Genomic DNA, 24955 nt, shown 5'->3' with positions numbered 1-24955 from the left:
GTCTGTTCCCTTCCCCCAATTCCCCAGCACTGTTCCCATCCCCCCAATTCCCCAATAAAAAAATCTTTTAAAAAAAAAAAAGTAAAGTCTACTAAAAATCTCATGGAGGGCAATTTGGCAATATCATACTTACAAATGCTCCAATCCAGCCAATTTTACTTCTGAGAATTTATCACACATATGCACTTAGAGGCAAAATAAAATCCTGTACAAAGTGATTCACTGCAGGTAAACCAAAATGCCCATCAGGATGTTCAGTTAAACAAACTGAGGCACGCCCACACACTCATTCTAACACACAGCTGTGGAAAGACTGAGGATGCGCTCTGCGTGATGACAGAGGTCCCCAAAATCCACTCAGTGAAAAAAAGCCAAGTGTACAAGCAGTGGATTCAGTATGCTACCCTACTGTTTTGGCTAAAAAGGGATGAAAATATAAGGGCATATTCCTGTTTTGCGCGCGCGCGCGTGTGTGCGTGTGTGTGTGTGTGTGTGTGTGTGTGTGTGTGTGTGTGTACGTGTGTGTGTACACACGTACACACAGTAACACCAGAGTGATACAGATGAAATGAATAAGGAGACTACTAACAGTGGGTACGGGGTGAAGGGGTTTGAACCCTATGAGTATGCTACCCATTAAGGTTAAATACTAATAAAATGAAAGGTTAACTAACTTGCCTGCGTTCAGAAAGCTAGCCAGTGGCACAGTTAGTGCCCACTGCAGGTCCCCCAAGTCCGTGTGCTTAAGTGTCACACTCAGATCCATCTAGTCCCTACTGCAGTCCCAAGGCAGGAGCTGAACACGTGGTGCCCATTGGTGAGGGAGGAAAGCGCCATCCCTTCCTTTGTCTGAGCTCCTTGATGTTCAACTGAAAGCAGCTGAATTGGGCTTTCCCTTTTCTCCTTTTAGTTCTGCTGTAGACCATTTACTTCCCCATTCCCGAAGGAGAAGCGGCCATACACATCAGTTACACTGCCATATTTCTAACCCAGGAGGAGATCCTGTTCCAGAACAGTCCTGGTTCCTTATCTGGATCTCCAAGGACCTAGGTATGAGTGACATGACAGCCACACCTCAGTGAGCTGGCCCGGGAGCCCAAACAACTGGTCCCACTGGACAAGGCCCCGTGTCGCCCACGTGGTTACCTGTTGCACAATGCTGCTCATGAGCTCCCTGTTGGTCATGCTGGCCAGCTCCAGGTGAACTGGGATGCCCACGGGGATGTCAGAAATGGAGGTCACGACCTGCAAAGAGGACAGTGCCGCCATCAGATGCACAAATCAGATGAGAGGAAGCAGTGGTCAGGTACCAGGAGGCAATGTGTCCTGTCACTGTCTCCTGTGCATCCTTATGAAAGCTCCCAACCGTGTAGGCTGCCACGGCCCCCGTGGATGAGGAATGCTTTTTTCCACTGGGGAAACCCAGGCTCTGCAGAGGCGCTGGGCACAGACAGAGAGCACAAAGGACTAACTGCCCTGTGTTCACAGCCAGCCTGCTCCTGGGGACCTACACTGAGCAGCTGGCTTCACCTGCTGTCTGCATCTGCGGGAACCAAAGCGCAGCTGATGGGAAGTGAGATGACACAGGTAACACAAAGGACACAAACAAACATGGCAGCGTGCAGTCATGTTCTGCACAGGTTGGCATAGGGTCGTAGGCTTAGGCAGGAAGACGTTCTGGCCCATCCTACTCAAGTAGCTGCCCGTGCCTGAAAGCGTATGTGAGGCGCCTCCCTGGAGCGGGGGGCAGGCTCCAGAGCCCACTGCCACCGGTCTCAGGGAGGCCAGGGTTGAGGGCAAGGCAGCACAAGCTGCGGAGGCCGAGAGGCAGGAAGGGGAAGAAACAGGCTGGCTGAGGTCTGGAATTCTGTAACAGTGCTGTTACCTCCAAGAGTCTCTTCCTGTGGAGCTCCTTGCTTTGTCCCTCCATCATGTGCAATCCCGAGAGAACCACCAGATCTGGCTGGAACTCCTCCAGGCTAGACACAAACACCTCCAGCATATTCATGGCCCCGTTGGTCAGGTCGTGGGAGAAGATGAATCGGTTGGCATGGGGAGCTTTGAACTGGCCCCACTCCTCCTCTAGAAAAGCCCAGTCAACAGCAATGGGAAGAAAAGGAAGAGGCTTTAAGTCTCCTGGCTGTGGGGGGCTGGCAGGGGCCTCAGCAGAGCCGCTGCTCTGGGCAGGCTGGCTTCAGGCTGAATGGACCCTGCGACAGTGGCCTAAGGGAAGCATGGTGCTGCATCCAGGAGGGCGGTGGTTGGGATGAAACCAACCAACCAGAACCTCAAGCCCCAACCCATCAAAAACACAGAAACACAGTACGGGTGCTACATGCCCTTGTCATGGGGCTGCCAGTGAGCTCTTCCTCGAGTCCCAGGAAAGCTCTCCTGTCCGCTGAGCTTTTCAAACACAGGACACCTGTGTCCTTCCCCAGTGGCAGAGCAGAGCACGACTTCCCAGTCCCAGCATACTGGGTACATCAGGCACGTCCTCACACACAGGACATGCTGCCTTTTCCTGTGTCCACCTTACAGCAGCACCCGAAGCATCTTTCATTTAGTTGGAGGCTGAAATTCCAAGAGTCAAGCTGAATGCATGCCCCCTCCCTGCTGCCCAGCAGTGGTTTCCAGGCACTCGGTCCAGAAGGTAAGAGTATCTGGTTGCTCTAATGTCCTCTGAGTAAGCTGCTTTGGAATAAGGACTGTTCAAGACCAAGTTCAAGTGCTACTTTCTCCCTAAATGGTCACTGACTGCCCCAGCCTGAGGTACACCTTCATTACTCTAAGCATCCTCAGAGATTTTCCTTTCCATGGTTTGGTGATTAACCATTTTGCTGAGTTATCTCTTGTACTATTTTGAACTAGTAGTCAAACCTGTATCATTACTTAGCTTTTCACACATTTGTGCCACACCTCTCTAAACAGACTGCCAGCTCTTTACAGGGAACACGGCATGTCTCTGGTTCCCATCAGACTTGCCACAGTCCCGGCAGAGTGCCCACTCAGCACCGCCTACTCTGATCCAAGCAGAGGGAGGCCAGATCCATCCCTGGCTGGGTAGCCTGGCGGGGGTAGGAGTCTGGAGTCCGTGCCCAAGCTACAGGAGAGGCTCAGCTCTGGCCACGCATCAGCACCTCTCGGGAACCTGGCTTTCAGTGTGTGGGGGCAAGGTCCCAGCGGAAGATTCTGATATGCAGTCAGGTGGGCAGCGACCAACTAAGACCCCACACTGCCAAGTACTGGGGAGGACTGTGCCAGTGCTGTGAGTCCTACAGCAGCCGAGGCGACAGCAGCCCTCTCTGAGCTCACGCGATCAGAGGCTTTACCACGTACAGCTCACGTTTTTCTCCATGAGGACTTGGCACAAAGTCTTGAAACTCAAGTTGGCCTAAGGGCTTGCCTAGGCTCTGCAACCTCTTAGGGTGATTCTTAAGCAAAGCCACCCCCTGAGCACCCAGGGGCAGGAAGGGGTGCCAGTCATCACCAGCATGGCCATTAGGGGACAAAGACTTACGATCCAGGTTTATTTACGTGGCTCTCCCTTCACGTGAAGGATTCATCCCATTTATAAAATGAAAGTCCATATGCTGAAACCTAGTTTTTCATTCCTTCAGAAAGTCTTTGCCCAGGGCAGACAACCCACAGCAGGTTTCCTCATTCTGCAAGTGATCTGCCAACTGTGGTCGGCAAGCTCCTTCCTTTTTACAACAGGCCTCCCCAAAGAGAAGCCCTGCCTCTCCGCGGGGAGAGTGTGTGTGTATGCGCATGGGGCTTACTCTGGCGGCGGTTCTCAACCTGTGGGTCGCGACCCCTTTGGGGGTTGAATGACCCTTTCACAGGGGTAACCTAAGACCATCGGAAAACAAAAAGATATTTACATTACGATTCATAACAGTAGCAAAATTACAGTTACAGAATAGCAACGAAAATAATTTTATGGATGGGGGTCACCACAACATGAGGAACTGTATTAAGGGGTCACGGCATTAGGAAGGTTGAGAACCGCTGCCTGTGTGGCTGTAGAGTCTAGAGCATGTGTCAAGGCTGGGAAAACCCATCCTTCCTTTGCTTTGAGTTCAGCTTTATTGAATCCATTCCTCTGAATGGATTAGTTTTATATGTGGGTCATTTATATAAAAAATATATGAAAGCAAAAAACAACAACATATTACCTATTATTAAACCCCAATGCAATGGTTATATTTGTTAAAATTATATTTCTTTCTTAACTCCTGACCCATGTCCAAAGAAAATACCCAATGGTGGTGCACAGAGCTGAGTGGAGTATTCCAACTCTGCTTCATCTAAAGCTCCAATATAAAGGCAGCCCCACCGTGAAGACTTCCCAAACTCTGCCACCAGCAAGCACACTCGATCACTTCCTTCCCTGGCCACCGCTGCACCCTGTAACAGGACTTGACACAAGACTTTGCCATCATTTGCTCAAGAGCCCATCTCTTGCAGTGGACTGTTAGCAGAGGGCAGAGCCCACGTCTTCTGCCATCACCACACTCCTAATGCCTCACACTGTACCTGGCACACAGCCACAGAATGAACAGCAAAAGAATACGTAAGTAACAGAATAGACTGATGACGACGTCAATGCCCATGACAACGAAAAGCATGGGTGTGAGCTCCACGTCCAATATTCCCCCAACTGACGAGACTCTGTGCAGGAGAAAAATACACGATATTAGTGCTCTCCATAGGGCAAGACCTGCAGCCGGCCCTTACGGAGTGAAGCTGCCAAGAATAAGCACTGCTAACTTAACCTTGGAAAGACGAGCCACACAGCATTCAAAGGACATCAAGTCCTTCAGGGGAAAAGCGCGAGAGGCAAAAATAAACAGGCACCTGCAAGGTGACGACAAGGACGGATGGGGGAGCCGCTCACTGGCTGTTCCCACAGGACAGAGGACTGGTGGAGTGGCCTGAGAAGCACAGTGACTGCCAACACAGACAGGGCGAGCCCCTAGGAATAGTCAGTGCGCCTCTTTTCTCAGCCACTGAGTCAGCAAAACCTATGAAATGACTCAGTGGCTCCCCAGCCCGAAGCCTGAAAATAAGCTTTTCTGGAGAAATCTGGTAGGAGAGGAGGAGGAAAAAAAGTTGACAAATCCTCTCTGGGAATGTATTCATCTAGGTTAGAGAGAAGCAGGGGATGGATTTCTGCTAAGAGAGGTGACCAGAGGGCAGCTGCCAGCAAAGTAGGTTCCCTCCAGGGGTTGATGAAAACATAACTTCATGTAAAGTTTAATAAAAGGCCACTGCTTTATACTAAGAAAACAAGGCTGAGAAAAGAAAAACTGATGTGTGGAGCTAATACACCCAAGCACAGGTGCAATTTCCTTTCAAGATAAGCAGTGCCATCCTCTTAACTACATACAAGGCACGTGTGTCAAATACAGCGCAGTCTTGGTGAGGAAACCAGTCTCTCCACTCTGTTGTCAGCAGGGAAAATGACCAAAATCAGGCACCAGAAAGGTTTCCAGTCCATGATGTGAGACGAATCTGGAACAGGCGGCAGCAGCACACCCACGGCTCAGCTTTAGCTTTGCAGGCCCTTCCAGTGTGCCTTGCTCACGCCTTCCATTGGAGAGCCCACAGTGCTTACACACTAACCTCCTAGTCCCCCCTAGGCTTCAGGCAGTAGCAACTATCGTGCTGATATCCTGTTTGGGGAAATTAAATCAAAGAAACTCACAACTTGTATGTTATTCAACGTGAACTGTTCACTCCAACATTCCGTCTCTCACTTTTCGGTCCTTCCTAACTTCCTGATTCTAGTAAGCACCCCAAAGAGAACCAGAAACAAGAAACAACTCCCTTTTTTGTACTTGGAGGCATAATTTTCAAGAAGCACTGTATCTCGTATCTTACATTAAAGTTAATTACTCTAGTAGGTGAGGTTTTCTTAATTGTCTGACTTAGAAGCAGTTCACTGAAGCATATTAAGTAAGTACTGCTTTAAGGTACCAATTAGTCTGTTTAGATGCTTCAGTCTTGAATCAGAGATTCGAGAGACTCATTTCTGAGCAGAGGAAAAATACCACAGCAAACACAAGCATGAAATAAACAGAAATAAGTTAGATTCAGGTGTTTTGGATTCTCTCAGCAGTGAGATCTGCAGTGAGGCGGGATGGGGTGGTCTGCAGCGATGAACTTGAAACATTATGTAATGGGAAATAATGCAAGTGTTGTTAAATACAGTCAGTTCCACTTACACACCCCAGGGAAAACACAGTGCTTCAAAGGAAGTTTGCCCAAGGCCTAGAATCAGTCCTGAGCAGCTTGGAACGGCTGCCCAGAAAGGCCCAGGGCAGAACCCCACAGAGTGGAGCAGATGCTGTCTGCCCTGCCCTGTCCTTAGCAGTAAGGACAAACTTTATTTGTGTAACACGTGTTCATTTTTATTCAAGAGCCTGCTTTCCTACAGCCCGATTTCTCCTGGGTTCAGATAAATTCTGTTCGCATACCTAGAATTTTCTCCAATGTTGTTGTAATACTCTAGCACTCTCCGGAGAGACACTAGCCAGTATCAGCAACAGAATCACGCGGTCAGGAAACCTTTCATAAAGCAGAACAGGATCCTACTAACTTACAAAGATAAATTTCCGGCACAGTCACACCTAAATCTAACAACATACAGTCAGTCCCATGACGAGTCTCATCTCTCTTACCTGCTTGATACTCTAAAATGAGGTGGAACTCATCCACTTCCTGCAGTGACTCCGGTGGAACAAATACATTGTCATCAAGAAGTTCATGCAGTTTTGGACCAACTGGGCCGCAGAGAAGAACCTGGAGACAAGGAACATGAAGTCTATCAGACCTTCCCTTTTCCATGATATATGTATAACAACAGAAAAGGCACTTCTGTTCATGTTAACAAAATGCTGGAATCCCAATCTAATTCTTAAAGTGTTTGGTTTGGAGGTATGTAGGGCAGTGGCTGCGAGGGCTAGGCCTCTGGAACATAAGGCTACAATGTACCCAGAAACAAGAGGCTGACAAAAGACCCACGTCACACATGTCAGACAGGTCAGGCAGCAGCGGTGTCCCATACACCCTGTTAGGGAGTGAAGGTTTGTGTCCCCCCGCAAAATTTCTATATTGAATCCTAATTGTCAATGTGATGACATCTGGAGCTAGAGCTTTTAGGAAGTAATTAAGGTTAAATGAGGTCAAATGGGTGAAGTCCTAGTCCAGTAGGATTGATGGCCTTATAAGAAATGGGAGAGAGTCCTCTCTTTCTCCACCACACACACCGGAAGAAAGGCTGTACGGGAGGACACAGCACAGCAAAAGGAGGCTGTCTGCAGGCCAGGAAGAGAGCCCTCACCAGAAACTGAACCCTGCTGGAACCTTGATCTTGGACTGTTCAGCCTCCAAAACTGTGAGCAAATAAATTTTTGTTGTTTAAGCCACTCCAGTCTATGGTATTTTGTTATTATGGCAGCCTGGGCAGACTAAGACACGCCCTACTCTACTTTCTCTCTTCACTCACTCATATTCTGTGCAGGCCAAAAGATACAGGATGTTGTTTGCTCAGAGTTGCCAGATGAAAACAACTGTTACAATTTTACACAGTATAGAAAAGAAAGTCAGGATCACAATACCCTCCACAGCCAGATGACCCAATTTGTGGGATCAGGCTTCCTTTTACACCCTGCTGTTATGTGAACAGGACAGCATTCCAAATATGACAATTAAAGGACACCTCAATTCAGGAAGTTTGGGGGGAGGTGCTGTGCAAGTTTTCAAAAACCTTTTCTTCAACTCCAACCCGGGTCTCTCCCTGGCTATTTCTTCTAGAAGCCATTTCATGCTGCTGCTGTTTCTGCCGTGCCAGCTCTGGGCCCCACTCAGGCTAAGAGGCTCAAAACCACTGAACGATGATGGCTTGGAGCGGGATTTAAAGGAAAGTACCCAGAGACAACAGCACCGTTTCAGATTTAATATGCCCCACCCAGAAGCTTCAAAAGGCATTTTTACTTGCTAATTAGCAGCATGTTTGTACAGAGGCACTTTCAGGTACCTAAGAAATCCCAGCTTCTGGGTAAAAACACATCTCTCTCCCTGACCTACTTTCTTTCTGCCTTGACACATGCCCATTATTTGCCAATTCTGAAAAGTCTTGCCCCTACCATTTTATTTTATTTTTTCTCTAATTCTTGGCTAGAATTTCAGCTTCCAAGATGAGATAATAAGGACCAGTTTACCTTCCTGCCTGAAATAACAAGAAAAAACAAAACAAAAACCAGATAAAATATATGAAGCCATGGTTTTCAAAACATTTGGACATTAAGCAACAAAGGACAGGAAAAAACTGAGTAAGCCCTACAAATGCCTCGGCAAATTATACTTAGAAGAGTTTCCAGATAGGCAACTCTGAAAGAATTCATCACCAGCAAACCAGCACAAGAAGAAATGTGAAAGGAAATCCTTCAGGCAGAAGGAAAATGATACCAGATGGAAATACAGCTCCAAACAAAGGAATGAAGAGCACCAGAAATGGTCAACTGGATAATAAGGTCTCTTCCTTATTATTTAAATCTCCTTAAAAGATAATTAACTACTTAAAGAAAAATGTTAACAACATAGTGTGAGCCTTATAAGATATGCAAAAGTAAACTATATGGCAAAACAGTATAAAGACCAGAGGGGAGAAATGAAATTACACTGTTGTAAAGTTCTTACATTTTATGAGGTGGTATGTTATTATCACTTGAAAGCAGACTGTGATAAGCTAAAAATGTACATTTTACATATACCCTTAAGCAACCACTAAAATAACAAAACAAAGAATTACAGCTAATAAGCCAGAGAAGAAAATATGAAGTCATAGAAAATAATCCAAATGAGTGCAGAAAAAGAGGACCAAGGGAAGATAAAGAGGTGGGACAAATAGAAAACAAAGAACAAGATGTCAAATTTAGACCTAATCTGATATAACAACAATCACATTAAATGTAAATGGTTTAAACACTCCAATTAAAAGACAGAGATTGTCAAAGTGTATTAAAAAGCAAGCCCCAACTACATGCTGCCTACAAGATATGTTTTAAATATAAAGACACAAAGGAAGTTAAAAGCAGTGGATGGAAAAAGATATATCATATTAACACTAATCATAAGAAAGCTGGAATGGCTATTTTAATCAAAATAGATTTCAGAGCAAAGAATATTGTAAAATGATCTTCTTTATCCCTGGTAAGGAATGATAAAAAGGTCAATTCATGAAGGGAATGTACAATTCTAAACAGTTATGCACCTAATAACAGCTTAAAAATACATGAAGCAAAAAGTTATAGCACTGCAAAGGAAATTAAGTCCACAATTATAGCCAAAGATGTCAATAGCCCTCTCTCAATAACTGATAAATCACATAGAAAATTAGTAAGAATACGAAAGACTTAAACAACACTACCAACCAACCAACGTGGCTTAACTAACATTTATAGAACATTCTACTCAACAACAGCAGAATACACATGCTTTTCAAGTGCACATGGAATTTCACCAAGATAAACCATAGTCTGGGCCACAAAAAAGTCTCAAGGAATTTAACAGGAGTCAGGGAAGCATATTCTCTGACCATAATAGAATTAAAATAGAAATCAACAACAGAAAGGTATCTGGAAAACTCCTGAACATCTAGAAACTAAATAACACACTTCTAAGTAGTCCATGAATGGGCTAATAGCCCATCTCAAGAAATCAAAAGGAAATTAGAAAGCATTTGAACTGAATAAAAATAAAAACACAATGTATCGAAACCTGTGGGATGCAGCTAAAACAGTTAAGGATATTTTTATAGCACTAAGGAACTCATATGATGAAAACATGAAAGGTCCCAAATCAATGATCTCTGCTTCTACCTTGAGAAACCAGAAAAAGAAGAGCAAGTTAAATTCAAAGTAAACAGAAATCAATAAAATAGAACAGAGAAAAACAATAGAAAACTTCAATGAAACCAAAATCTCACTATTAATTGATAAGATCAATAAAATTGATAGACCTCTAGCCAAACTGATCAAGAAAAAAAAGACATAATTTACCAATATCAGAAATGAGAGAGAACTTCACTACAGATTCTAAAGATCTTAAAGGGATATGGGAACATTATTATTAATTTTATGCCAACAAATTTAACAACTTAGATGAAATGGACAAATTCCTTGAAGGATAAAACTACTGAAGTTCACTCAAGAAATAGAAAATCTGAATTTCTCTATATCTATTAAAAAAAAATCAATGTTTTGTTAAAAACCTCACATCAAAAACTCCAGGCCTGTAGGGCTTCACTGGGATTCCACAAACATTTAAGGAAGGTATAATACCAATTCTATACAAACTCTTTTAAGAAAAAAGAAATACAGTAATACCTTGGTGTGCGAGTATAATTTGTTCTGGAAATAAACTACTCATATTGCAAGACATTGCTCATTTACCAAGTTAAAATGTATTAAAAATGTTTGTAAGTCTTGTGGAACACTCGCAAACCAAGTTACTTGCAATCCAAGGTTTTACTGTACTTCCCAACTCATTCTAGGGTCAGTATTACCCTGATATGAAAACCAGACATACAAAGAAAAAAAAATATACAGACCAGTATTCCTCTTGAAAATTGACATAAAAATTTAAAATAAAATTTTAGTAAACTGAATCCAACAAAATATAAAAAGGATAACACATCAGAACCAAGTGGGGTTTATCTCAGAGATGCAAGGTTGGTTTATCATTTGAAAATCAATGTAATTACCATTTATCAAACTAAAAAACAAAACCCACACAATCATCTCAATAGATGCAACTCCTCATTCTTGGCCAAGTCCCACAGATATATTTTCCAAAGGCACCCTCTCTCTTGCAATCTGGTTTCTATTCCATCATTCCACTAAATCTGCCTTTGCTATATTCACCAGGGACACAATACAGCACAGTTACTAAAAGTATGGACGCTAGAGCTAGACTACTTGGGTTCGAATCCCAGCTCTCCCCCTTACTAGGTATGTGACCTTGAACAGTTTAAAATTTTCCATGCCTCACTTTTCCTATCTACAAAATGGGATAACAGGACTTTCCTTATAGGGTATCATGAGGATTAAATGAGTTAATTTGTATGTAGAGTACGTGTTAGTTATTATTATCATTATTACTACTACTACCTTTAGAAAATACCTAATACTTAACCCTAGGTGGTTCTGATGATCACTCGGTCCATGGTTAGAAGCATCTCAGCAGGTTAAACTGAATCTGGTGAGGTCATGGCAGAGCCTGGCATTTGAATCCTGGCTTCATCATTTACTGGCTAGGTGACCTTGGGTACAGTACTTAACCTCTTTTCTCATCTTTAAAAGGGTGATAATACCTTACTTCACCAGACTGTTTTGAGGACTAACATATCCCCTTTTCTTTCCTCAATCTCCTAACAAGGTCAGGCTTGTTTCTACCAAAATGCTTTCCAATTAGACTGGTCCCAGGCCCAGCTTCTCCAGAGACCAATAGCAAATGCTGGTCTCAGGGGAGGTCAATATTGAAAGAGCAACCCTGTACTAACCCAGGACTTCCAGGGTGTTGTCCTCCCAGGAGCCAGAATTACCTTTTAGGGACCTCCCTACCCCCAAAATGCCCAGGATTCTGATGGGAAGGGAATGGACTCTTTCATTAATGAGCTTATGACTGATTTTCCTTCTTTTCTATCCATTAATTGGTAATATTTCTGAAGGTCAGCCCTGGAATTTCTAATCTTCTCTATTACCGATGACTGAAAAAAAAAATCTGTTTTTCCACCCTAAACTTCATGAGAACTTGAACTGTTACTGAAATGTGAATGTTCACACTTGAATGTGCTCTCCACATCCAAGCACACCCACTTCCTGGTGGACAGTGTGACTCCACATAAATTTCCCCCTCAAACCGCTGATCATCTATCTGTATTCCTGAGCCCATTTCTGGGCGTTTGATTCTCTGCCCCTGACCCTTATTTCTATTCTCAGGCTGGTTCCCCCAAACTGTGTATGGTTGGTTCCCTTTCTCAATGGTCAACAGCCACACTATAATGCACATGTCAAATTTGTGTAGTCCAGAATGACCTTTGCTAAATCCACCTTCTTTGTCCTCGTGTGTGGTCTAGCACCAAGGGATTCCTTTTTAGTAGGCTTTAGATAGATAAGTTTCTCCTCTTCCGGCCGCTCTAGTCCAAACCTTCATCATTTTATAGTAGGGCAACAATAACCTCCTTGCTGGCCTCCACCCTCAGACCCATTCCCCTCAGAGCAAAAGAACCTTCTTATTCCGATGTTATTATGAACACAGCAGTAATTTTTAATTCTATTAAACCCCCAATGGTTTAAGAATTGAAGACATACACCTCCCCCCTCCCGCCCCCCACTTACTGACCTCTATCTAGTGGACTTCATTTTTCAACACTTTGCATCCAGACTCACCAATACAGCCAACTAAGTTTTCTCCCATCGCTGTATAATCCAGTCTCAGGCACCGACTCCTGAGCCCACATGCTCTTAACCATTACACCATACAGTACTAATGCCAGGGTCCTAGTTAGAACCGTTCCATTTCTTATTAGCTGTGGCCTGCTCTGTGCCTCAAGGTTCATGTGGAAAGCAAGACAATAACAGTACCAGCAACTAGCCTTTGAAGCTGCTGCAGGGCTAAAGGTGATCATCTATGTAAAGCAGTAAGTCAGTGTCAGGCCCATGGCAGGCACTCAGGAAGCATTAGCTGCTACCACTCTCCTGTTGTTACGATACTGCCTCCGAAAAGAGGCCCAGAGTCTGGCATATAGTAAGTGGGCCATAAGCTGAATCAAGAAACAGATATTCATTCTTGCTCCTAAAATTACTGAAAATTAGTGGAAGGCACAGGTTTTAATCTGAGAATTTGACCTACCTTTAAATCTGAGTTGGCTGCAAATTTCTGTCCAATTAAAGCTGCATTTCCTCCTACATAGTGCTGTAAGATAGTTCAAGGTTATTAGACAGAATTTTAGAATAACTATTTTACCCAAGTTTAATAATTTTTAATTCATTGAATTAGTTTATATTCTATTTCTTTTCCAAAAAAAATTTGAGGTGACTTTAAAAGGACACACAAATGAGGTTAATAAAACATTAAACCCATAGGTTAATAGACAGTGAGTTATAAGGAAAGGTAAAGAAAACAAATATGATAACCATGGAAATTCGTATAATTGCCTTAACTGTAGGTCACATCTGGCCTTGAGCTTCTAGGGAGCCAGAACAGATAAAGGCAATATGGAAAATGTGAACAGATCTTAACTTCTACTGTCATTCTTTCTAAAAATGAGTATATGACTATGTCAGTCTCCTGAAAAGTCATTCAGTAAACACTATAACGAACTCAATCCAGCTCCTCAGTCTGCCCCGCTCTCCTTTCCACGTCATCTGCTGCCTTCCTTCCCACTATGCCTGCAGTCGGCCTGCCTCTCTCTGCTCTTAGCACCCACTTGTGGTCTGATGAGGATGCCTGCCCTTCTCACACACTGGCAAATCCCCGCCACTTCTCAGGAGCCAGCGGCAGCATCACCTCCTCGCAGCACCTCTGCTCCCCTTTCCCCAGCCTCCACCCCCCGCCCCCAGGACTGTAGAACCCCTGCTACCCCTGTACCCTGCACAAACCCCACTACAGACTCTGTCCACCTGGGCTGTCATCATCTGGGTACATGTCTAGCCCCTTCAGGCAGGGAATGCCCTTTTTCTTATAATAAGTGCTCAGTAAATGTTTACCGCTAAATTTTGAGAAAGGAAGAAACGCTAATGGGCTAGGAAATAAAAGGCTTCCCTAGGAGTAATTTCTACAGCTAAAGAGTCCTAAACTACAATAGGACAATGATGTCTCCTAAACACCGCATCTCTCGATGGACAGCCTAAAGCAAGAGAAGAGGTAATTCAAGGCTGGGTTCATGTGCTTCCGGAACCTGACAAGTAGGAGACAGGCTGATGTTCTCTGATGACAGCTGCGAAGCCTCATCCATAGTCTTGCCTGGGTGGAATGCTACCACCTCACCTGCCCAGTCCTCAGCCCCAGAGGCACAGACTGAACAATTCAGTTAGATGCTAGACATCACTTTCCTCCCAAGGTTTGGGTGGGACAGTCACAGCTTTCAAAGGTAAATTTAAAACTTTCTGTCATACAAGGCTTGAATGGCTTTTTAACATGTTAGTCTAAATTTTTTATTTAACTATCGGTTAGAATTTACTAAATATCTTGGGGGAAATATTAAGATTCTCTGAAGTGGATTTGAGCGTTTTCTTTTAACAGTTATTAACTGCTATTTACAGTTAACCTGCCTTATGCTTTAAGGAGGTTTGAAAAGGAACCAAATGAAGTGTCACTGAATGGAAGATAAATAACATGTTTTAGACTTTACACGTTAAGAAATAATCTGGATGATCTAAAAGCTAGATAAAGTTTCTGCAGACTTTTTTTTTTTTTTTTTGCATTATGAAACAAAAGGCAGGATCAAGGCAGAAGAGACTAAAAATTGGTGGTTTAAATACATGACCATAAAGACTTTAAAGCAGTCAACTCGTCATCATGTTGCAACTACCAAGATTCTTTTATTAAGAGATCAGAACCTTACTACTGAGCTTAGCTACAAAATGACTGTAACTGAAATTTTAATAGCTTGCTGTCTCCTTCAGAAACGCAGCTGGGTAATGCCTGTGCCCATTTCTAATGTTCAAATAGGCAGCTTCAAAAGAAAAAAAAAAACTTTAAAAAATTATCAAAATAAGTGGTTGTAGAGAACAGCCTGTGATAGGTACCGATTAAAAATGGCGTTAAGAGCTTCCCTAGCAAGAGCCACACCCAGACTGAGGTGACTATCCAAAGGAAGATTGTAGGTAAGAAGAATCAGGCATGACACAGGCTGGGGTGGAGAGATGCCTAAACAATCAACCAAAATCCAGCCTCAAGAGGGCATGCGGGCACATGTAGCAGCAGGTGTGCTGGGCGAGGGCACGAACTACGCAGGGTCTCCAGCCTCAGCACTTCTTACTCTGTGTGAGCCTCGAGGAAGGGGTCTGGACCATGCAGGCCCCAGGGGACTTGGGGTCCCCTAATTCTGTCGCTGACAGGTTCTACCCCGTAGGCCAGTGGTTCTCAAAACAAGGTGCTCAGAACATCGTCATCAATATAACCAGGAAACTTGCCGGAAGGGTAAATACTTGGGTCTCATCCCACATGCAATGAATCAGAAGTGCTGGGAGCAGGGCCTAGGGATCTGTTTCAATATCCCCTCCAAGAGATTCTAATGCACATGCTCAAGTCTGACAACCACCAACCCAGCCCTGTGGTTCTCAACCAGGGGTGATGTTGCATCACCCTGAAAATATTTTTACCTGTCATGATTGGGGAAAAGGGGGAGTGCTACTGTCATCTAGTGGACAGAGGCCAGAGATGCTACTAAACATCTTACAACGTGCAGAACAGCCCCCACGCAGAGTTGTCTAGCCCAGAAGGTTAACAGTGCTGAGGCTGAGAAACCTTGCTCTGGACGAGCAGAATAGAGGTGAGGCCCCAGCCCCACTTTCCCAGGCAGAGGCTGGACCTAGTTTCCTGTGGGTTTGGCCTTGTTCTGCTCAGGAAGGACTAGGCCATATTAAGGTTACAGCAAGTTATCAGTCACAAGTAATCCCCAAACAAGTTAGTAGGTATCTTTCCTACCTTAAACTTGGTAACATGAGAGAAAAAAATAGCAATTTAATGGACGAACCAGATCCGAAATTTTAGTAAATATGCTTCGTAAATATTGGCTGACTTGATCTGACTAGAAATAGCAGAGTTAACGGAAGGGCACATACACTGTTTATAAAAAAAGAAAACATTGCAGAATTGGGTTCCCACCACTCATTCTCTTGGGCTGAACTGGAGGAAAGCTGCGTGGCTGCGTCTAGGAACCACGCGATAGCGGTATCGTTTCCCCTATCTTAACTTACTACTGGCGAAGCACACAGACCTGGGCTCCTGGGAACTCGGACGCAATCTGGGCAATGTCACTGAAGGCTTCCTGATCGCTGAAGAAGCGCTCAGCGGCTGCTCCCTTCCCCAGGAAGTGACTGAAGGCTTCTTCCAGATCATCCCTCGAATGCAGGATGGAGTGATCTTTCCCATTCCCAGGATTCAGGCCAAGTGCCTGCAAGAGCTTCACCCCCGAGAGCACTACATCCACACATGCATTGACTCTGGAAGGAAGGAGGAAAGAGATGGTGTGAAAGAAGCAAGCAGTGACTGCGCTCAAACAGAACACAGGCGAAGTGGGTCTGAAGCCTGGGCTGGAAAATAAACAACATATGGCAGAGGGGAGATTACTTTATCTGAATGTATGTCTTAGATCAGAGCCCAGGACTCTTCCATAGTTTGGCAAACTTTTACACGAGTTACAAAGAGAGAAGACAGGTGCTCAGCATTTCAGAACAAAACTATTATGATAACACAAATAGGGCATTTCTGAGGAAATGCTGGTGGAGCCAAACTGTCTGGATTCACACTGGCTGTGTGACTTGGGCAAGTCACATTAATTTCTGGGTCTCGGTTTCCTTATTTACATCCTGGCATAATGAGTCTTTATCTCATAGAGCTGTTGTGAAGATTAAATAATAGACTCTTAGGAATACTGCTTGGTGCAGAGTGAGCAAAATAGAAGTTTTGGTCAATAGTCAAATATTAGACACCTTCCCTCGAAAGACACATTAGGACGGTGGTGAGATACACTGAATACCTAAAAGTCTAAACACTCCCAGCTGAAACTTTTAGAGCTGAGGGGTGCCTTACACTTAGGCACACCTGTGGCCTTGTAGCAACTCATCACCTGGCAGGTATTCACTGGCTCCAGGAACTGTGAAGGGCTGGTAAGAAGCCTGCACTGCAGCACCTGGTTGGCTCTGTGGAAACGGTTAAGTATTGTACTAAGGTCGTCTGGCATGGCCTCTTCTGTGTGTGCAGGAAAAGTTCTGGCTTATATTGTCAGTGTTTCTTTGCTAAAAGTCATCCCTTAAAAGAGAAGGGCCAACTAGTTTGGGTAGCTGGGTGAGGTCTTCCTGCCCCCACGGTCACTTTCTTCCTGCCTCTGCCTACGGGGGATGTCATTCTTGGCAGTGGGGCTGGATGATCACACAGGCAGCTCCCAGCCTCTCAGAAGAGCAAGGCTCACAGCAGACCAACCAAACAGCTCCTGTGAGCAGGGTGGCTTAGGCTTCCAGGGGAATTCTGGGAAGTTCTGAAACCAGAGGACAAACTCATTAATAAAGAAGGCCCCACGGACTGGATTTTAGTGTAAAATATATAGCTGCAATGTTCCCTTTCTAGTCACCTTTAAAAATTTCTTGATCTGAGGGCCAGCCGAGTGGCTCAGTTGGTTAAGAGTTCACTCAAAAGTGTGAGCTCTGAGCAACAGGGTCATCGGTTCAATTCCCGGCCCGGGCTGAGCTGCCGCTGAGCTGCCAACAGGTGGCAGGATGGCTCAGCTAAAAAAAAAAAAAAATCCCTTCATCTGGAAATTAACACACCAAATCATTAATGGTGGCAAACTCTAAGAACAGGAATGAGATTGTAGTAAGGGAAAGAAATTTCATTTTTCATTAAATATATTTCTCATGTTTACAAGCATGTATTTTATAACTTAGCAAATAATTATTAAAGGTTCCTATGTAGACTAGATATTATGTACAACACCCAAGGAAGGTTTACAAGGGCAAGGAAGAGACACATCCCCCCTCATGACACAAACTGACTGCAGCCTCCTCCTAAGGCTTCTTTTATTAATCCCTCCCCTATGGAGCCCATGTTTTGGAGATTTTTTCCTACAAAAATTTAAACATTTAGATACAAAGTTTCTTATTCTTTTAAAATCAGACACATGTAATGACTCTGGTCAGCTGGAAAGGTTCTAAGGTTAGTATGCCTTGCAGAGCGTACCACACTGACAGGCACCAGGCAGGTCCTTAATGCTATGTTTAAAACACATTCCTTTCACAGCTTTACATGACAATAAACCAAACACATCTTGAAACTCCTCTCAATTCCACCTTATACACTGTGTCCTGTATTTCTATGGATTGCCCAACATCAGAGTCTGAAGTGCAGAATCTTAATAGGTACAAGGGTATCCCTGGCTGTCGGACTCGAATAGGCTCCAGAGTTTCAGACAGTGAGAGTTTGGGTAGCAAGGAATACTATTTCTGCCAAACAGCTCTATCTAAAAAATGTATCCAAATGGATTTTGGTCCCGAGTCTGGAGAGCAAAAATTCAGATACTGAGGAATACCCATATATTTGGAAATAACTTCAATAAAACACATCGCCTCCGTATCTAATTCTCCTGAGACCTTAAACAGTTTGATTATTCAAAGATGATAACAGAGGAAGTTCAGTTTGCAGAAGTTAAAAAAACACAAAACCAAAAGAACGTTCACCATGTTTTGCAACACAAGACAAAACCCAACGGAACTAATTTTGAGTTAAAAAAATGTAACCACCATAGGAATATTTTCCATCCCCCACCTAATCATGTCATGAATGCTAGAGAGAAAAACAATCATAGAGAGGAAAACTTTTTTTTTTTTTTAAGATTTTTTATTGGGGAATCGGGGGGATGAGAACAGACAAGTTGCTGTCCTTTTGTTCTTCAGTCTAGTTGTGGAGGACGTTGCTTCACTGGCCCAAGTTGGCACCATCATTGCGCTCTTCCCGGGCGAGGCACATCAGTCGCCGGCTTCTGGACAGCCGCTCACTGTGGCTGCTGGCCGCTCACGCCGGCTGCTGGCTACACACGGTAGCCCATGGCAACCCACTGCCACAGGGGCTGCAGCCTACACCGTCGCCGGCGACTCCCAGCAGCCCAGCTCCAGGTTGAGCTGCTGTTCAGCATCTTAGCTGCAGAGGGCAGTGTCACTGGCCCTTATATGTGGGATCCGAACCGGGGCCCTCTGGCGTCCCAAGCTAGTTCTTAACCATCACGTCACTCTGCCGGCCCGAGAGGAAAACTTTTTATTTGGTAGCTTTTGTAATAAAAAGATCACTGAACATCTCCTATGGGCCAGACACCAAACTCAGTATTTTAAATGTGCTTTCTAGTTGTTTAAAAAACTTTAACCAGGGCAAGACTCTTTCTCTGCACTTACCTCATTCAACAGCATACTAAAATGTAAACAAGCACACTACCTAAGGTGCTTTGTCATCAGGGGAAATAAAGGGAAGTAGGGGGGCAAAAGCAGCAGAAGACAAAACTATGCTCATGTGACACTCAGGCAAAATTTCACACTCCAGTAAGAAATGTATAAAAGATTACAATGTGAGTTTGGAGAAAACAGACACAGATGAAACAAGTGGAAAACCAAGCAAGGCAGCAGATGCTGAATGCCCACACCAGGCCCAAGGGGCAAGAAGCGGGGGTGCTGGGAGCCCGGACTTTCAGGCCTGTTATTGGGTATTGGTTGGAGTAGGGGTTGGGAGGGGACACACATTTCCCCCCTCTAAGCTGTAAGTTCTTTAAAGGCAAGGACAGTGGTTATCACCTCCCTTCTGTTTCATCATTAGTAAAATGTTTCCCAAGGTTCTTTTTAGCTGTAACACCTGAAATGTTATGATAGCTAATCACAATCACTGCAAGCCACAGAACTGCAGGAAGAGAAACCCAGAAGGGGAAGGGGCAGCATCCCTGGTCTGAACCCTGGCTAATGCTCTGGACAGAGAAGGGAGGCAGCACTTACAGACAGATCACACCAATTTGCAAAACGTCCTAAGACAAGAAAATAGTCATCACTGCTTTCAGCTGAGAAAACCGAGTCTGGGGGTTAACAAACATTCCAAAGGCCACGACTGGACAAGCCAAATTCAAACCCAGATTTATCTGATCCTGAAGCCCACACACTAGCAAAGATGTGGATGAAGGGATTTACCTTGTTGGGACACAATAAAAACGCTGATCTACATAGTTAGAACGGAGCGTTTGAACAGGGGAGAAGAGCAAGCTAGGTTTCAAAGGTCAAGGCGAAGCCAGGTGTGGGGGAGCAAACACCAGGATGAGGAGCTCATCATTCACCCAATGAACCTTAGGCACCAAGGTCCAATCTTTTTTTGTTTGTTTCATGCGGGAGTCGAACCGACAACCTTGCTGTTAAGAGCACACGCTCTATCCAGAGCCATCCAGGCGGCAGCTCAGCTCAAGGTGTCAGAGTTCAGTCCCAGCTGCGGGTGGGCATAGCCCACTATCGAACAGGCTCTCACCAGCTGAGCCACCCTGCCTCCTGTTGGCAGCGCAGCTCGAGCACAGCTCACTGGTCCATATGGGAATCGAACCAGCGACCCTGTTGCTCAGAGCTCGTGCTCTTAAGCAAACTCTTAACCAACTGAGCCACTCGGCCGGCCCACAAGGTCCGATCTTGAAGTAGGGGAGCTGGGACACATTCTAGAAAGACGTGCTAGTGGGCTCGCCACTGACCTTCTTGAAACTACTCTTATCCTTTATTTCTCTGGTCCCTTGCCACCAGCCCCTTACATGCCGGTACTCCCCAAATTCCACCCTTGCCATTTACCTTCCCTTTTCGTTCTCTTTCTGGGAGATGCTATCCAGTTTCTGGCTTTACCCTAAGTGTTTTCAAACTCTGCAGCTCTGCTCTTCAATATGCCTTTGGTATCAGCAGCTGGGGCTCAGCTTCACATGAAATCCCAGTGTGTGCATTCCCCATTCTCTGAAATCAAACTAGGGACTTTGTACCACAAACTTGTTCCTTTTTCTTCATCTCTCCTAATGGCAATAATGTGGTATGAACAGGAGCCAGGAATGGGTTTGTTGTGCCTCTGGCACTTGCTAACTGTGTGACAAATCAATGTATCTAAGCCTCAGTTTACTCATCTGTGAAAACTGGATGACAATATCTGTATCTGCCTACAGAAGGTTGTTATAAGAACCCAAATACCAAAAACCTGTCATTTTTGACAACGTTTCTTTACTCTGGCACATCCAACCTATCAAATCTCACATGTTTAGCACCATAGCCCAGCAAGAAAGGCTCTTTTTGTTCCCATTCACCCAGACCCCTACAATGGTCTCTCTTTTTTTTTTAAAGATTTTATTGTGGAATTGGGGGAGGGGAACAGACAAGTTGCTGTCCTTTGTTCTTCAGTCCAGTTGTGGAGGATGTTGCTTCACTGGCCCATGTTGGTATTATCATTGCGCTCTTCCTGGGTGAGGCAGTCGCTTGCCAGCCATTGGACAGCCACTCACGGCGGCTCATGGCAACTCACAAAAGCTCAGACTAGCTGCCAGCCAGCCACACTGCAGCCTACACCAGTCGCTATCGACTCACGGCAGCCCAGCTCCAAGTCGAGCTGTTGTTCACCTTCTTAGCTGTAGAGGGCACAGCATCACTGGCCCTCATGTGGGATCCGAACCAGGGCCCTGCTGCTCAGAGCTGGCATCCCAAGCCAACTCCTAACCAACGCGTCACTCGGCCGGCCCTACAATGGCCTCTTAACTAGCGGCAGCGTCTCAATATTTTCCTCCTTATAAATCACATTAAATTGTGTGTTGTGAATGTGTGAGAGTAAGTATGTGCATGTCTTCTCCTGAGAACTCAAGTTACAACTTTCACACCACAAATGAGATTCTGATACAATCACTGCACCTTCTTCCACCTACCCCTAGCACACTCCTATCTTCAGGCTAAAAATCCCTTTGGGTAATGAGAAATGTTACCAATAGATGTCTGTTACCCACAAAAATGATGTGAAACAAACAGGTTAGAATCATTGCTCAAAACCCATCTTTCACATTTCCACCAGTTATTCTAGGCAAAGAAATTTGCAGCACTTACTGTTTATAAATGCATCACCTACCCTGTATTAAAGGCCCTTCTCGGCATCATTTCTTGACATCTCTCTACCAAGAGGTATTTGCCCTAAAATCAGGGCGAATGTGCTGTTCCCAAACTATGTGCTTTTCCACATTTGGTTCTTTCTGCCTAGGTGGATTTACTCTCCCACCTTCATGTAGAGCAGCGGTTCTCAACCTGTGGGTCGCGACCCCTGAGAGCAGCGGTTCTCAACCTGTGGGTCAACACAGGGGTCACCTAAGACCATCGGAAAACAAAAAGATATTTACATTACGTTCATAACAGTAGCAAAATTACAGTTATAGAGTAGCAACAAAAGTAATTTTATGGTTGGGGGTCACCACCACATGAGGAACTGTATCAAGGGGTCACGGCATTAGGAAGGTTGAGAAATGCTGATGTAGAGAATTCCCGTTTCTTCTCCAGGGCCTATCCCATGTTAAGTCACTATAGCGAAATATATTTTCTCAGATGGCCACAAGATGTCCCATCCCATATGTTCTTTTTTTATAATGTTATGCTGATACTCCTCCCATCAACGTGTGTTCTATGCTCCTTCCTCTTAAAACCAGTTGGACCTGTGACTATGGTAGAAGTGACACTACGTGCTTCTGAGGTTAGGTCATAGAAGGCATTAATAAAGCTTCTGCCTGGCTCTCTTGGGACATTCTGTCTCCTAACCCAGCCACCCTGCTATGAGAAAGCTGAATAGCTACTTGAACACCTACTGCTGTTCAAGCAAATCCCAGCTGAGGTAGGTGACAACTACAAACAACCTTAAAGATGATTCCAGTCCCAGCCACCATCTGATGGAAACTGCACGGGATGCTGAGTGAGAACTGCCTGGCTGAGACCAATCAAACCTCAGAATCATGAGAAATAATAAAACAACCATGTTTTAGTCTATCAAGTTTTGTGGTGGTTTGTGCTGTAGCAATAGTAAATGGGACATCACATTCTCAGGTAGGGCTTTTTCTGAAATCTCATCCTAGGAAGAATAATCCTTCTTTGAGACACAAGGCTACTTGTTTTTACTACTAGTTCAGCAAAGCACTTTTCATAATTGCAATGGACAGCATTGTGTGTGTCCTCCCCAACGTCTCTGTTCATATGTTGAAACCCTAAGTGACTGTATTTGGAGATAGAGACTATCTAAGGAGGTAATTTAAGGTTAATATTGAAGGTTAAATGAGGCCCTTGTCCGATGGGACTAGTGTCCATATAAGAAGAGGAAGAGACATCAAGGAGGGCCCGTGCACACAGCAAAGGCCATACAAGTACACAGCAAGAAGATGACCAGCTGCAGGTCAGGACATCAAGAAGAGAAGACTCACCAGGAACCACCAACCTTGCTATAAAAAACACTAGCTAACATTTGAGTGCTCTTTAAAGCAGACACCATGCTAGATTACATAGCTTGTTTCATTTAATCTTCAGGATAACTTTGCTCTACTTTACCCTTCTTGGCCCCAAGGATCACAGAAACTTGTCGAGTATTTGATAGAAGGCCTGCTTTTGTATGGTGCTTTTGAGGTGATGGCAAGACATTCAAGTCAAACTGAGACAGGGACTAAAGGTAGTGTATAGGAAATAATTACATTTCCTGAGAATACAAAGGAGGCACTGCGACTTGGGAGAACCCTATACATGCAATGTCACTTAAGTCAGGAAGAAAAGTTTCAAGGACAAGGTCATGTTTAACGCATGGAAGGCTGCAGAGAGTTGATAGTAAAGACTAAGAAATGGCAGCTGAATCTGAAAATCAACAAGTCACCAGTGAGCTTCCAGAGAGGAGTTTCAGTAGAGTTGTGGTCTCCAGGTTACGGCGTTAAGAGGAAACAAGGTGGAAAAAAATGAGGTCGGCAGCTAAAAAGCGACCACTTCTTCAAGAAATTCAGAAGCAAGAGAAAGAGAGTGAGGTCAAAGTGGGTAAGACCAAGCAAGCCTTTAGACTGCAAAAGAGCAGTCACCAATTTCTGCTTCATTCCAAGAAGAAATTAGAATGAAGGAGTTCGAACGTGAAGGTATCAAGCTGAGCGGGATTTCAAAGAGGCTATTTAAGGCTGGAACTACGGAGATGAGGGAAGGGCGCAGGGGCAAGCCGGGAGGAAACAAACAATCTGGTGAGTCCCTGCAGCAGTGACGAAAGGCGCTCGTTCCAGACGTCCGATGCTTCTCGCCAAGGAGAGAGCGTGGACACCAGCGCCGAGGGACCTCCAGAGGACCTCTGGGAACCCGTTTCCGCGCGGGTTCTAACTTCCCAGTTCCCAAGCCGCCCGACCTCCGCCAAGGCGGCCCTCAGAGGCCCGGAGCGTCCGCAGCCCCTGGAGAAGCCCAGGGACGCAGAACCTGCAGTCACTCACCCCACGGCCACGCGGCGCCAGCGTCGGGCCGGCCGCACGATGAGTGCGTCCCAGGCGGCCGCCAACCGGCCCTCAGGAGAGCCGGGTCCCGGGGGCGCGGGCTCTAGCTGCAGCGAGCTCCACAGCGAGCGCAGCGCCGAGCTCGGCAGCTGCGGCTCCAGCAAGAAGACACAGCCTACCGCCAGCGCCAGGAAGCCCGCGTACGCAGAGCCACGCCACAGCGCCATGGGGACGAGAGGCAGGATCTGCACCGCCAGGCTCCTTTCCCAGCCCGCGCCTCTTCCGGGTTTGGCCCGCGCCGACGTCCACACGCGCGCCACGTCATGGCGGCGCGCCACTGCCTCCCGAAGGGGCGTGGCTACGGGCGTAGGAAGAGGTGAGGAACCCTGTTTCTTGGTCCCAATGTTGGCTTTTTTGGGGGCGCCGTTCATCAGCCCCTAAGTAAGTTGGACAGAGGCGGTAGTGCAGGTCTCCGCGCTGCACCCCTTCCCGGAATTCCAATCGTACCCTAAAATAGAGGGGCGAGGATACATTTGTTTTCCCAGTAAGATGAAACGGACGGATTATGAAGAAGTGGGCAAACCTTAACGTTAATCTTTGAGCCAGTCGGTGTGCCCATTCGAGCTGCGTCTGTACTTCCTCGGAGGGGCACGAATCACACTCCCCCCGCTTTAATCCGTCCCACCGACCCTGTGTGCATCCTTCAGC

The 24955-nt window shown here is 45.3% G+C and overlaps 1 protein-coding gene across 2 annotated transcripts in view; it reads right to left on the bottom strand.

Moving 5' to 3' along the window:
* Positions 1–24554, bottom strand: part of ADPGK (ADP dependent glucokinase) — a 27415-nt gene extending 2861 nt beyond the window's left edge. For both annotated transcript variants that reach the window (XM_019659602.1, XM_019659603.1), the window contains exons 1-6: positions 24248–24554; positions 16010–16235; positions 12919–12981; positions 6684–6804; positions 1886–2082; positions 1147–1245 (exon numbers count right to left, since the gene is read on the bottom strand). In XM_019659602.1, coding sequence (XP_019515147.1) covers positions 1147–1245; positions 1886–2082; positions 6684–6804; positions 12919–12981; positions 16010–16235; positions 24248–24474 — 933 coding nt within the window. In that variant the 5' untranslated portion in view covers positions 24475–24554. The remainder of the gene's footprint in view (positions 1–1146; positions 1246–1885; positions 2083–6683; positions 6805–12918; positions 12982–16009; positions 16236–24247) is intronic.
* Positions 24555–24955: the final 401 nt, after the last annotated feature.

This window comes from Hipposideros armiger, unplaced genomic scaffold, assembly GCF_001890085.2.
Source record: "Hipposideros armiger isolate ML-2016 unplaced genomic scaffold, ASM189008v1 scaffold_302, whole genome shotgun sequence".
NCBI classification, from domain to species: domain Eukaryota; kingdom Metazoa; phylum Chordata; class Mammalia; order Chiroptera; family Hipposideridae; genus Hipposideros; species Hipposideros armiger.
The sequence above is the reverse complement of the archived record's forward strand: the minus strand, read 5'-3'. Positions and strand labels throughout refer to the sequence as shown.